This window comes from Gopherus flavomarginatus, chromosome 2 (genome assembly GCF_025201925.1).
Source record: "Gopherus flavomarginatus isolate rGopFla2 chromosome 2, rGopFla2.mat.asm, whole genome shotgun sequence".
NCBI classification, from domain to species: Eukaryota; Metazoa; Chordata; order Testudines; family Testudinidae; genus Gopherus; species Gopherus flavomarginatus.
In genome coordinates, this window is record NC_066618.1 from 257,743,872 (window position 1) to 257,758,172 (window position 14,301).

Here is a 14,301-nt window from a genome sequence, read left to right on the forward strand (position 1 = left end):
GCGCCGCTGTGGTAGTGGTGGCCTGGATCCCCAGGCCCTTTAAATCATCGGCAGAGCCCTGCCCCGCTAGCCCAGGGCTCTGGAAGTGGGGCTTGGGCAGCGATTCAAAGGACCTGGGGCTCTAGCCACTGCAGGGAGTCCTGGGCCCTTTAAATTGCCAGCCTGGGGAAGCCGGTCCAGTCCAGCACGGCATACCAGCTCTTGCCGGTACGCCATACTGGACTGTACCAGCTTACTTTCACCTTTGCTCACACCTAAATATTTGTGACCCAACTATATAACAGAGACACCAAAGCCTGAGATGGGAAAGGGCAGAAGGTACAGGTTAACTGACAAAACTGAAATGCCAAGAAAGAAGCAGTTAGCAGAGAGTGAGACTTGCATTCTTGGATGGAAGTGTGTCTTTGACAAACATAACCATAACTGCAATATTGTACTCTATTTTAACCTATTTCATGAGGCTGTTACCTGGATCTTAAACTAAAGATGATTTTAGTTATATCACTTACATTTGCTGTGCATTGATATTTCTCTTAGCTGTCTTTGAAATACTGTGACTTATGTTGTCATTGAAGTAACCTCCATGGATGTTTCTTGGGTTGGGAGAGGGAAGTGGGGTAAAAGGTATCTATCCTGAAGCTCTCTGTCCAAGTGGCCAATCTGAAAGGTGCTGGCTGTTGACAGTAGTGGCACAGTTAGTGCAAGCTGGTGACTGCGAGGAGTGGCAGAAACAGGGAACCTTAAATTAGTCATGTTTAATCAGTACTTTGCACAGTGGTGGTGCAGGTAAACTGAGCAGTGTGGACCTGGCATGTCCAGTTCTACTACCTACTGTGTGAGTGATGCCTGGTGTGGTTTTGCTGGCTTAGTGGTGGCATTGTATGTATAACACACATAAGGTGTTTCTGTTTCTAGGAATCATCACTGCTACTCAGAGCTTTGACCGAGAGAAACTGAGAGAGTGTATGCTCTCTGTTACAGCTACAGATCAAGCTCAGGAGCCATTGATTGGTGTTTGTCAAATCACCATCTTCATTGCTGATGTCAATGACAATGACCCCAAGTTTGAGAACAGTCGCTACCAATGTGAGTGATTTAACCACACACCCTCTGTCCTAACATCACACAGGAGCATGAATGTAGTTGACAGATTGAGTTCTTTTTGAAATACAGCTATCTGTGAAAATAAGTCTTAATGCTGGTGACTGCATCTCTCTTAAAAGTGATGGATTTTTGGGTGGCCTTATTCACTATGTGACCGGAACAATGCTACATGGTTCAGGTTGACCTGTTTTTGTGCTCAGTAGGAATATGTCTGCCATGTGTTTCTCTGAAGGATTACATTCAAATATATGGGACAGCAAGATAGGTTGGCAGAATGAGTTTATATTCCTAGACCAGAACCTTATTTCTGGGACTCTTTTTACCAGGGCCGGCTCTAGCCATTTCGCCACCCCAAGCACGGCGGCACGCTGCGGGGGGGGCGCTCTGCCGCTCGCCGGTCCCGTGGCTCCGGTGGACCTCCTGCAGGTGTGCCTGTGGAAGCTCCATCGGAGCCACGGGACCAGCGGACCCTCCACAGGCACACCTGCAGGAGGTCCACCGGATCCGCCTGCCGCCCTCCCGGCAACTGGCAGAGCGCCCCCCGCGGCATGCCACCCCAAGCATGTGCTTGGCTTGCTGGGGCCTGGAGCCGGCCCTGCCTTTTACCCTAAAGTAATAGGGAAGATGAGACTCCAAAGAGCCTGTAATCTGTCTAGAAACCAACTTAGTGTGAAAACAAACTTTGTGGAAATTGAAGGGGCTCGTGAAAGGCCTTGTCTAGGCTAGGATAAAAGGTGGTTTTGTTTAACTAAAGGTGTTAAACCCTTTTGAAATCTCTAGAGTGGACAGGGAGGGTACGTTGTATTTTAACACCTATTAGCTAGCTGTGGCAAACAGTAGGGCACAATCATTTAACACTTTTTAAAAATGTGTAAACTTGTCAGTACCTAGTAGAAACAGGTTTTTAAGTAACACTTAATTTAAATGTGTTGGCCAAGATGCTTTAGGAAAAGGAGTGTGTGTGGCGGTGGTGATGTGTTGGGTGGTTTTTTTGAGCTATGCATGATGCAGGCATGTGCAGTGCAAACTTTTCCAGACCTGCTAGTGCACCCTAATCTCAACTTGCAATACTGAATCTTTTGAACATAGACAGCCAGTTGTCGCAATTTCTGTGCTTGTTCTGATGTGAGGAATAGGGATTAGGAGGCTGTCAAAATTGTCACATGTGGCTTGAATTAGATGTGAATGCAAGCAATTAAAATATGACTACATTTGAGGTTTTCATAAATCCCAATTCCAGCAAAACTCAAGAGGACACATTATTTCAAAGGAGGAGCATGGGAACTGCCATACTGTATCAGACTTAATGGTCTATCTAATCCCCTACCTTGTATCTGACACTGGCCAGCACCAGATCCTCGGAAGGAAGGTGCCAGAGTCTCCAGACTGAACAGTTATGAGTAACCTGCTCATAGAAGTAGTGAATTTGGTATGTGTGAATGTTACCTAATTGGTCACCAATATGGCTCCTGAGGACAGGCAGATCACAGGCAGCTGTGTTTCTTTTGTGATCTGGAAGGGATTTGCCAAAACAGTAACATGGTGAGATAATCTTTTTTTGTGGTGCAGACATCTGTTCCACTAGGAACTGGACTGACTCTAATAATGCTCATGGGCCACTAAACTCGCTGGATAACAGTCATTCTTGGTCACTACGGTCCTGGCCTGGATTCAAACCAATTGCCTAGGAATGAAAAATTCTTCATTGAAATAAGAGTATATGGATCTAATTTACTATAATGTATTTAGCTTCAGTTTTGAAAGCGTTGCATAGAGAGAAATTATACATTTCTTATGTCTTTGATTGGTAAGAGTTTTACATTGTTATATTCAGGCATCTGTTACCGTAGCTGAAGTTAACTCCCGTTGCTTGTCTTCACAAAATTATCAGATTGCTATATAACTGTCCCCTTGGTCCCTGCAAATAAATTCAACATCTCAGCTGTGCACAGGCTAAAAGGTTCAAGAAAATCATGTCTGTGGCTACAGAAATCGTCATTTAGGTACTTGGACATATTTACAAAATGTAAAAGTGAGAAGCTTAGAAAAGCACAGAAATGTATGTTAGTTCTGTTCACTGTTTCTATCATGAGAAATTGAACCATGAGTAGGACAAGAGTAATATCTGTTTGTGAACTTGGGCTTCATCCAAACTCCAGTCTATTAAATTTGCTTAAAGACCACTCATATAATTACATATAAAGAACATATTTCTATAAAACATTAACATGATTAGCTTTAGTGGTCTAATGCTTTTAAATTGCAGAAATGAGTTTGAATCTGGCTTTTAAGGAAGTCAGGAGATGTGTGTATTTTTGGACAACTCTAAATAAGTCCCTATTTATTGTGCTGCAGCAGTTGGAAAAAAAATGTTAACTTGGATAAGGAATGGGATAGAAAATGCTGGATATAGTTTAATGTCATTATTTAAATTAATAGTACACCTTCACTTGGCATGCAATGTTCAGTTCTGGTATCCATATGACAAAACAGATACAGTGGAAATGGGAAAAGGATAAGGAGGAATTTCAAATGAGCATTGAATTATTAGAAGTATGGATAAACTTGCACCTGAAGGAGAGAGTGAAAAGACTTAGGAGTGTTCTGTTTAGAGAGAAGCCATAGAAGAAGGGCATAATAAAGGGTTAAAAAGCAATGAATGGGATAAATTGAGACACTGCTATTTCACTCTTTCATAATACAAAAACAAGGGGACATTCCATGAAACTGAAAGGCAGCAAATTTATCTCTGATAAAAAGGAAATACTTTAGTTTTGTGTTTAAAAAAAAAAACCTGTAAAAATCATTGCCATGAGTATATCATTGAGGCCAAGAGTTTAGCAGGATTCAAAAAAGGACTGGAGGTGAATGAGCGTATATGTCAATAAAGGGGAAAGAAACAAAGAGTTCTAGAACTGGTATAACCCATTACGCTTCGCAGCATCAACCAGCCTTGGAGGAGGTTAGGGAGAAAGTTAGGCTCTTCCATAGCTGTCCACTTCATGGTTTCATACACCTTCCTCTGGATCATCTGTACTGGCCACTGTCAGAGTCTCAGATTACAGTGGTGCTTTCTGACTTTGGAATCATCTAGTCTGACCACCTGTAGGCCATAGACCTTCCCCAAATAATTCTTAGAGTAGTGACTTGATGCTGGTGTATATGGTGCACTGGTCCAGTCTGATATAGCAGTATCTATGTTCCCTGTCTACGAGTGGACTTTGCAAGCATGACACCACACCACTCAGTTTAGAATGAATGATGGGACAGAAGTCCTAACAGTGACGTAAGAGTTTTATACAACAGAACAGGGAAGTCTTGATGGAGGAGAGGGTTATATTTGTTTGAAGGTGAGCCTGACTCAGTGCCTTCAACCATACTGTTCATTCAGTGCTACCAGTATCTGTCTTTCATGAGCACTAAAACTGAGGTTGAATTCTGAGTTCAATATAATGCTGATGCTTATGGGTGATTGGGAAGCTTCCTGTTCCCTTCCTCATATGGGGAGCCAGCTAGCAAAAAGCACTTCTTCAGGATTGGGAAACTGTTCTCCTAACAGAGCCATGGGGCTGCTCTGACTGTGTTCTAGTATCTGTCTATAAGCAATCAATGTTTTGTACGTCATGGAATTAAAAATACTGTCTTCTCTTTATAACAAAATCAAATGTAATTAGTCATGGGTTTCTAATGTTACTGGTAACTGCTGGTGCTCTATTCTCATATACTATGGTCTTATTCAGATACTTTGGTTTAAACAATTCATTACTGTTAATTATCCATACATGTCTGGAAGGGGCTGTACTCAAATGTTTAACTGTATATAATAGTTACATCCTAGTAATTGTTACAGAAGTGCTTATCGCAAACAGGAACACATGGTACAATGCATTTCCAATTCAGCTTGAACCTTTTGGTACAATGTATTTTAACAGGATACTATTCTCAGAACATAAAATCTATTGCAGGACAATTGAGAATCTCTTGCAGTATTTACTAGTAATAAATTCCATTGTTATTATTTTATTTCAGTAACAGCAAACCACTTCCGGACATATTTCTACTTGTAAGAATGGCATGACTAGGCCATTTATTCTTTGGCAGTCACACTTTGGTGGGCAAAGAAAGTGACTTAGATGAGAATAGGAAACAACAAACGTGCTTCACTTAACAGCTTTCATAACAGTACATAATACAGTAGGGAAAACCCCAGAGAAAACTTAAATATTTTTATGTTGCAATAATTTAAAAGCTGCATAATCAAAACAACATTTATTTTAGATGAACAAACACCCCTGATATTTTACGCATTGTATTGACTTACAAAGTGATGGTAGTTCTAGTTCAGGGATCGGCAACCTTTGGCATGTGGCCCTGATGGGCTGGGCTGGTTTGTTTACCTGCCACGTCCGCAGGTTTGGCCAGTCGTGTCTCCCACTGACCACAGTTTGCTGTTCCAGGCCAATGGGGGTGGCAGGAAGCGGTGGCCAGCAAATCCCTCGGCCCACGCTGCTTCCCGCCGCCTCCATTGGCCTGGAGCAGCGAACCACAGCCAGTGGGCACCACTATCAGCCAAACCTGCAGACGTGGCAGGTAAACAAACTGGCCTGGCCCACCAGGGTGCTGACCTTGGTGGGCCGCATGCCAAAGGTTGCTGATCCCTGTTCTAGTTTAACGTGAAACCAACTTCTCTGGAGTACTGGTTCACTTCGTATAAAGGAAGGACTAACCCTGTTCACATACAAATATAGGTAGGTCTTTTAGGCTGTTTCACAGCTCAGATGCCAATGTGATTGTGCAGTAGTGATCTGTAAACCGGAAATACTGCCACACTGTTCTGTGATCTTAGCACTGACCTGGAGCTGAGAATCGTAAGTGTCCCCTTCACTTCTAGAATTGCCAGATCCAGGAATATTGCCATTATACATGAGAATGAGGCCTGCTGAGAATAAATGTCTCATCCTTTTTAAAAAGACTTCCTCCGTGAAGACGCGCCAGTGGGCACAAGTTTCCTCCGTGCTGCAGCTCATGATGATGACCAAGGTGTGAATGCTGCCATTGTATATTCCATGTTACAGCAACAGCCAGAATACTTCCAAATCAACCCCAGCACCGGCTGGGTGTATGTGAACCATCTGATCTCCCAGGTAACAGGATTCTTGTCATACAGAATGTAACACAGCTTTCTTCCCATGGAATATGTGGCAGAAAGTTAATCTCAATCTGTTGATTTGTGCAAATTAGTTTTTAGAGTTCCTTAAACTTTTTGTTAAAACTACTTTGTAGACAACTCGAATCAGCCAGTATATTGTAGCAACAGATGGAGGCAACAGAAGCAGCACGGTGGAGCTGACTGTAACTATTACTAACATACTCAATCAGCCACCACATTGGGAACAGAGCGGGTACTGGGCTACAATCCCAGAGAACACCATTCGTGACACCAACATAATGGTATGCTATAAGGGAACCTCCTTCTCTCTCTGGAATAGTCCCCTCTCCCTTCCTTCTGTCCTGTGTGTGTATATAGAAGGATATACATGCCTTTACTACCTTGCGCTGTGATCCTATCAGATTTCACAAGCTATGCGCTTTTAGCTTTACATAGGATATCTCCAAGGAAATTCTAGAAGCTGCAGGAGATGTCGTGACTCAGAAGGCAGCACTCTTCTCTATTACTTTGTAAAACCAGTGCCCCAGCAAGGGGTGCTCCTGGAGGGAGCATCTTTCGGATGCATTGCTAATCTGAGACTTAGCCCATATTAAAAATTCTAGAGCATTTTTCACAAAACTTGAGGTGTTAATTCTGGTGTCCTGACCAAATTCCAGCTTCAGTGATTCCATTCTGAGTTCTCCCTGCAATTTTCAGTGCCATCTACAAGTGCTGTTTTAGTGATGGAGTAGCTCTGCTGTATTTCAGCAGAGGATGAAATGTATATTTTTTGTTTTTCTTAGTCAAACATGTTTTTAAACTGGACACACTGATTTGCTTCAATCCAGGCAGTCCTTTCTGTAATTATTAATTGATTCCTACAGTTCCTCTTCATCTCCCAGGCATGAGATCCAAGCACTTGGAAAAAGTTTGTTTTACCCAGCCAGGCTCAGCACAGCTTGCTGAAAAGTGAGATCCTCATAGTAATCCCCCGTTGGATGTCTTTTGGGGAAAAAATTTCCTTTTACCTGAAGGTGGTGTTCATACCCATTGCCATATTTACAGAGCAGGGAAATTTAATATTGATTACAACTTGGAACCACAGCAAAAGCAGTACAAAAATTAGACAAATCTCCAGAATGAAGGCAAACTGTCTGTCTCATCATCCATGCACAACCTCAACCCCCCAAATGGACATCTTAATACTCAGAATCATGCACTTCATAAACAAATACAGTGACTTTTTTTCTCTTCAGACTGTCAAAGCCACATCCTCCCTTGGTGATCCCAGGGTTACATATAACCTGGAGGAGGGTCAAGTTCCAGAGACTAACATGCCTATTCGTTTCTACCTGAAGCCAAACAGAGTGGATGGATCTGCTTCTCTACTAGTCTCTGAACCACTTGACTTTGAGACAACCAAGTTTTTCACTCTGAGAGTCAGGGCACAAAACGTAGCAATGATTCCTTTAGCTTCGTTCACCACTGTCTATATTAATATAACAGGTAAGTAACACTGAACTACTGTAACTAGAACAGGTAATTTTAGAAGGGCACTCAGAGTATTTCTAAAATATCAGTACTAGAAATTATGGAATGAAGCCTGGACTTAACAGCATAAAATTTCCTTTGAATTTTGAGACATTGTGCAGTAGTAGAAATAGCCTTTTCACCTGAAGATACCACAAAGTGTGATTTAACAAGTGGGATGTGGTATTTTAAAAACATACACTTCATATAGAAATATCTGCACTAAAAAATAATACAGTGCGATGTAAGCATAATAATAAAGGAATCCTAATGCCAGAAATGGCCCAGGAAGTGTCCCAATTCTAGTGAGATAAGAGAGTAGTATTGGAAGTATTTTATATATTCGGGATATTTGGGAATTACTGAATTGATTAACTCTTGGAACAGGACAGCGAAAATGCGTACCTAATAATTGTTAATTGTCCAATTTAAAAAAAGACCCAAATACCTTTGCACTTTTAAGGAAAAGAGACCCTACTATATAATTTCACAAATGATTAAAATTAAATGTTACTTGTTTGTCCCTCGTTAGTTTGTATTACATACACACGTGTAGTTGGTTAGCAGTGGTCCCTCCCCCTGTGGGTCAGTGGGAGGCCACTCTGCCTCTCTACATCAGGGCCATCAGAAAAAGATATGAAAACGTTCATCTTTACTGATTTCACTACCATAATTGCATAGTGAAAAGCGTGTTAATCTATGGAGCTCGTCCATAATACACCAACATGAAAACTACTGTTATTTATTTGTGAAATGGCCTGTACCTACAGCGAGGATCAGGGCCCTATTGTGCTAGGCACCACACACATGCGCACGCACACACACACTCTCTCGCTCTCTCTCTCTCTCTTTGGAACAGAGAATGTTTTTTGAAATGAAAACATTCTCTGCTCCAAAGAGATTACAATCAAACTACCACAAAATCAATATTCATTAGTAACATTGTTCCATGGTCCTATTAACAGTGTTGTAACTCAGTTTAATGGCAACTTCATTTTGGCCAGGAACAAAAATGATTTTCCAGTAACATAAAATTCTATACAATAGACTCATTTTGGGGTGTGGGAAGGGAATGCAAGTTAAAGCACTTTTAAGTGGGAATTAGCTACCGGAAGCCTTGACTTACAAAATATGAGTCACTTTTTATATGTGCATATGCAAAAAATACACACACATTATATGCACAGAGAGAGAGATTGTATTCCCCAGTCTCTCAACTCAACAATGAGTGAATGCATTTACTAAAACTGTGAAAGTATATTGATCGTGTTTGTTGAAATAACACGTGAAAAATAGTCTGTCACAATGGAGAGTTAGGAATACAGGAAAACTGGGTTATAAAGCAAGCCTGTAATACCAACAAACACAGTAAGGCCCTGATCCTACAAGCACTTGCACATGTTGAAATCAATGGGACCGTCTCAGAATTGTAAAGTTTTTAACGTGTGTTTCCAAGATCAGGCCCTAAGAATTTGTCAGTCTCATTCATTGAGAGATGTTTAAAATTGCATTTCTCTGTTTTACCTACTATTGTTACAAGTAATATTTAGAATAGAACACATTTAGCAAAATCCTGTCTGTTTTTAATTTGTTTTTTGTGTTTTACAGTACTTGGTGTAGCTTCAGTTTCATCAATTGACTTTAGTCAGCTCCTCTCTTTGGCCTTTCACACAGCAACAGGGGAAAGAAGTTTTTTAGAATAAAAAAATGTGGTTGTAAAACTGCAAAAATTAACAGAGGAAGAGTCCAGTGCAAATGTAGCACCTGAAGCTACTTTTAATCCGTATTTTGAAAATGACTGGATTTCAAGTTGACCAGTATCTCTTTAAACTAATGACAGTTCGTAACTGCAGTTACTGACACTGGAGTGGTCCCCAAGGCTCTGATCCTGCAAAGACAAGGGCAGGTCTGCACACAAGCTTTCATCAAAATAACAAAAGGGGTGAAGTAAAAACCAGTTTATTTTGGTGGAGGTCTGCGTTATCAGACATTAGTCCCATCTTAAATTTAGATATCTGAACAGTTCCATTGGTTTCAGTAGGTAATCTTGAATGCTATTCAGTAGGTATGTAAGTCTTTGCCAGGACCAGGGCCAACGAATACCAGCTTCTGGCATCAGTAAGTTAATAGGTTATTAGGTTAATCGGTGTCTTGCATAATACCTGAAATCACAGCATCACATCTTCCAGAAACCTCACAATCACTCTAATTAAAAGAGCTTCTGCCATCTGCCTTGAGAATGGGAAGGTAGAAAACAGGACTGGATGTTAGCAGGAACTCTGTGATAGTTTTTCAAAGCAGTCTGCTAATTTTGTTTTTTAAAAGGTACAGTTTTAAGATTTTAACCTCCTCTCGTTATGTCTTAATTCCTCTCTCTGCAGATGTCAATGATAATGTTCCATTCTTCACATCTTCTACCTACAAGGTGTCTGTACCTGAAGAAGCAGCTATTAGCACATCTGTTGCCCAGGTTTTAGCAACTGACTTGGATTCTGGGCCACATGGAGAGGTTTAACTTATTACATACTCTTTTTCTCTCAGCAATATTAATCTGTTAAATAGCATTGACGCATTAAACAGTGAGAAAAGACAAGTAGCAGATGGGACAATAATGAGCCACAGGCACCTCTCCCTTCCTCTTTGAGCCGGTTGGCTAAATTTTACCTAACTATTAAGAGCTGCTTCTGATTTGTAAAAAAAATAAAATAAAATAAAAAGGAGAGGAAGGGTGTTCCAGTGGTTAGGGCACTAGCATGGGAGATCTGGGATCAGTCTCTATTATACCACTGGCTTCCTGCATGACCTCAGGCAAGTCACAGTCTCTCTGTACCTCAGTTCCCCAGCTGATTGTAGTGATAATAGCACTGCCCTACCTAACGGGTTTTGTGAGGATAAAGATAGTAAAGATTAAGAGGCAGGCAGATATTACAGTGATACGGACCATACAAGTACCACAGATAGGTGGGTAGGTAGGATGCATGTGGTCTGCTCCATCTCAGACAGGAGGAGACTCTAGGTAATGTCACATAGTGACCCAACTTGAACTGGAGACATGATGAAGCACTGCATCCTGCTATTTGTGCTCTCTGTGGGCTGCCCCCAACATATTAATTGTCAGGGTAGCTGCAGGCTTCATTTTTTAACTTTTTTGTTCATGTTTAACTCATGAGTGGCTCTTTGGCCAGCTCTGTTGTAGTGATCAAATGTAAACTGACAAGCAGCATTGTGAAGTGCTGCTCTCCCTTTTCTGCCTCATTCATTACCCTTTGCCTCAAAATCTACAGAGTGGCTCTTGTGAGAGAACTTTGACTCTCAACATGTTACCCTGTTGTAACTTGTTAACCTACCATAAGTTGTTACTGAAAAACTGTGTAGCAAATATTGTCTATAGAACTGGTGGGGAAATGTGTGGGGATTTTTCCTTTGAAAAAAATTTACTTTTTGTCATAGAACTGAAAATTTTCAGCTGAAAAGTTTTTGGTTTTCAAAGTTTCTGTGCAATATGTGATTTAATCTAAGCTCAGTTTTCCTTCAGAACAACTTTGATGGAAATTTTTTGACAAGTCCTAATTATATATTACCAGGAACATCAGGGGTTATTTTATATAAGCATTCTAACTTTGTATTCAGACTGAGAGAAGGCCTCAAGACAGTCTGTTCAAATAAGAGCCTTTTCAAATATTATTTTGCAAAGAGTTTGAAAGGGCTGAGGAAGGATGGGGACACAGCACTCACATGAAATGGTATGCATGGAACCTCACATAAAATTTCTGAACTTCAGGTTCAATATTCAATATTGAAAGACTTTAGTGAAGATTACCAGTTCTTCACCATTGATCCTGAGACAGGAATTATTTCCACCAAAGCATCTTTTGACAGAGAGAAGAAAGGCTCTTATTTGATTGAAGTTCAGTCTCAGGATTCTGCAGAGTCTGCTCGACCTGGTGTTTATGGACAGCCCAACACAGGTAAACATAATGGTTTATATACCAGGTAAGACTGCCATTGGTAGAAGTGTAGTTTTTCGTGGAATGTCAGGGTAGGTTACACAATCAAGATGGGTGAGGTAATATCTTTTATTGGACCAACTTTTATGGGTGAGAGAGACAAGCCTTCGAGCTTGCACAGAGCTCTTCTTCAGGGATAGGTTAGGCCATCCTACAAGTAACTTTATCTCTGGTCTCTGTAATCTAAATTTTCATTTTATGTCTCCTTTCAGATACAGCATATGTGAAGATTTTTGTCAGTGATGTCAATGACAATGCTCCAGCTTTCCCTCACCCAGTATATGAAATCAGTATAGAGGAGGACAAGGAAGTTGGATATGCTATTGTGACAGTAACAGCAAATGATGAAGATGAAGGTGTGTAAACATACTTCTCCTATATTTTTCAGTGCTTTTGAGTGATGCAGCATCAACTATAATAATGGTTTCTCTTGTGAGCCAATGATTTTCTGTTTTAATCTGGTAATTGATTGTATTAAGGAGACACTTTAAATAGCTTTCAATAGTTTGGAGAGGAGAAGAATCTCTCTGGCGTAAACGTGTCAAGAACTCTTAGTAATTTACTCAAGTTTCCACTTCGTAGAATAACAATATGCTGGTGATCCTTTTATTTTAGAACAACAGACATTTAAATCCTCACAATTCTTCTCTTCAGTAGTGGTGTGCTAAATGCCCCTCTTAGTCTGGTTGGTGGAGTAGAAAGGAGAGAGCATGGAGCATACTGCTGGAGTTGAGAATTTTCAAAAAAACAACTTTAGTCACTTTGATAGGTGGGTTACAACTGGGACCTAACTCTTTCATGTTCAAACATCTGAAATACAGCAGGGTTTTTGTTTGTTTTTTGACTCCTATCAATTGCTGCTCATGTCACTTCAGTAATATATGGGTAAGACATTTCAGAATAAATTAAAAGGTTGAAAAGGTTTCCCCTCCTCTATTAAGAGCTTATGTATTCTGTATAGAAAATGATTCTTTGCCCCTGTGCCAAGTGGAGTGAACTTGATTCTAACAACCAAAACCGCTTCAATGTATCTAGCATCTTATCATGTTTCTTCCTTTTTTCCTTTTCAAAGAACAATAGCTTATCACTTTCCCATGTTTCCAAACATTTTGAACAATGCAAAAGAAAATAACTAGGATCATATTGATGGAATATATTTTGAAACCAAATGGTCTTTTGAAACCTTGCTGTTCTTTTGAGATTTTAGCACCACCTGGTGGTTAAAAATAAAAATGAGAGTGTAGCAACAACAGATGTTTGGCTTTAACATCGGGGAGGGGGGAGGGCAGGGGAAACTATTAAACAGAAATAGCTTCTGGTCTTTAATAACACTGCATTCTTTCCAGTATCAGGAAATGAATACACATTAGACCGGTAGGGCTAAAATTAATCAACAAAAGCGTTGCCTAACTTCTACTTGCAAACTATGCTTGTACATATAACTGTGCTTACAAACACAGAACTCTGCAGTTATTTGTTTCTCTCTGTCTTACTCGCACTTTCACATACACGTTTCTGACTACAGTTACTTAAGAACATGAGAACATAACATAAGAACAGCTGTACTGGGTCAGACCAATGGTCCATCTAGCCCAGTATCCTGTCTACCAACAGTGGCCAATGCCAGGTGCCCTAGAGGGAGTGAACCGAACAGGTAATGATCCAAGTGATCTCTCTCCTGCCATCCACCCCCACCCTCTGACACACAGAGATTAGGGACACCATACCTTACCCATCCTGGCTGATAGCCATTAATGGACTTAACCTCCATGAATTTATCCAGTTCTCTTTTAATCGCTGCTATAGTCCTAGACCTCACAGCCTCCTCAGGTAAGGAGTTCCACAAGTTGACTGTGCGCTGTGTGAAGAACTTCCTTTTATTTGTTTTAAACCTGCTGCCCATTAATTTCATTTGGTGGCCCCTAGTTCTTGTATTATGGGAATAAGTAAATAACTTTTCCTTACGTACTTTCTCCACATCACTCATGATTACTTTTTTGTTAAGGCATAATACAAGTGCTTGTCTCTTGAAAACTTTGGCCTATTGTGTCAAAGTCAAACTACGCATCCCGTTAATAAATGTCTGCTGCAGCTTTACTGAGTGCTTTGAGAGGTATGGTGTGGAATTCAGTACTAGCAGTAAGTAAACATTTGCTGTTTCATACAGGTGCAAATGCCAAACTGAGGTATCAGATTACATCAGGAAATGTGAAAGGAGCTTTTGATGTTGAACCCGAACTGGGAACCATCTTCATTACTGAGTGTCTGGACTATGAACAAGAGCAGCGTTATGAGCTCCGGATTGTAGCCTCTGATGGGAAGTGGGAGAATCACACACTCGTTGCCATCAGTGTAATCAATAAGAACGATGAATCTCCAGTGTTCACTAACAATGAGTACCATGCCAGTGTCTTGGAGGAACTTACAGATCTGCCTGTTCTGGTTCTAAAGGTAAATCAGTTTGCATGAAGCAGAGAGGTGGGGGGGGGGGTATTTAATAGTAAATTAAAT

The 14,301-nt window shown here is 40.7% G+C and overlaps 1 protein-coding gene across 1 annotated transcript in view; it reads left to right on the top strand.

Annotated features, from left to right (window-relative positions):
- The window catches only part of LOC127045068 (neural-cadherin-like), a 65,348-nt gene that overhangs the window by 25,057 nt on the left and 25,990 nt on the right, over positions 1–14,301 (top strand). The window contains exons 9-16 of the mRNA XM_050940486.1: positions 916–1,086; positions 6,076–6,248; positions 6,388–6,555; positions 7,510–7,759; positions 10,165–10,292; positions 11,565–11,751; positions 12,003–12,146; positions 13,958–14,241. Coding sequence (XP_050796443.1) covers positions 916–1,086; positions 6,076–6,248; positions 6,388–6,555; positions 7,510–7,759; positions 10,165–10,292; positions 11,565–11,751; positions 12,003–12,146; positions 13,958–14,241 — 1,505 coding nt within the window. The remainder of the gene's footprint in view (positions 1–915; positions 1,087–6,075; positions 6,249–6,387; positions 6,556–7,509; positions 7,760–10,164; positions 10,293–11,564; positions 11,752–12,002; positions 12,147–13,957; positions 14,242–14,301) is intronic.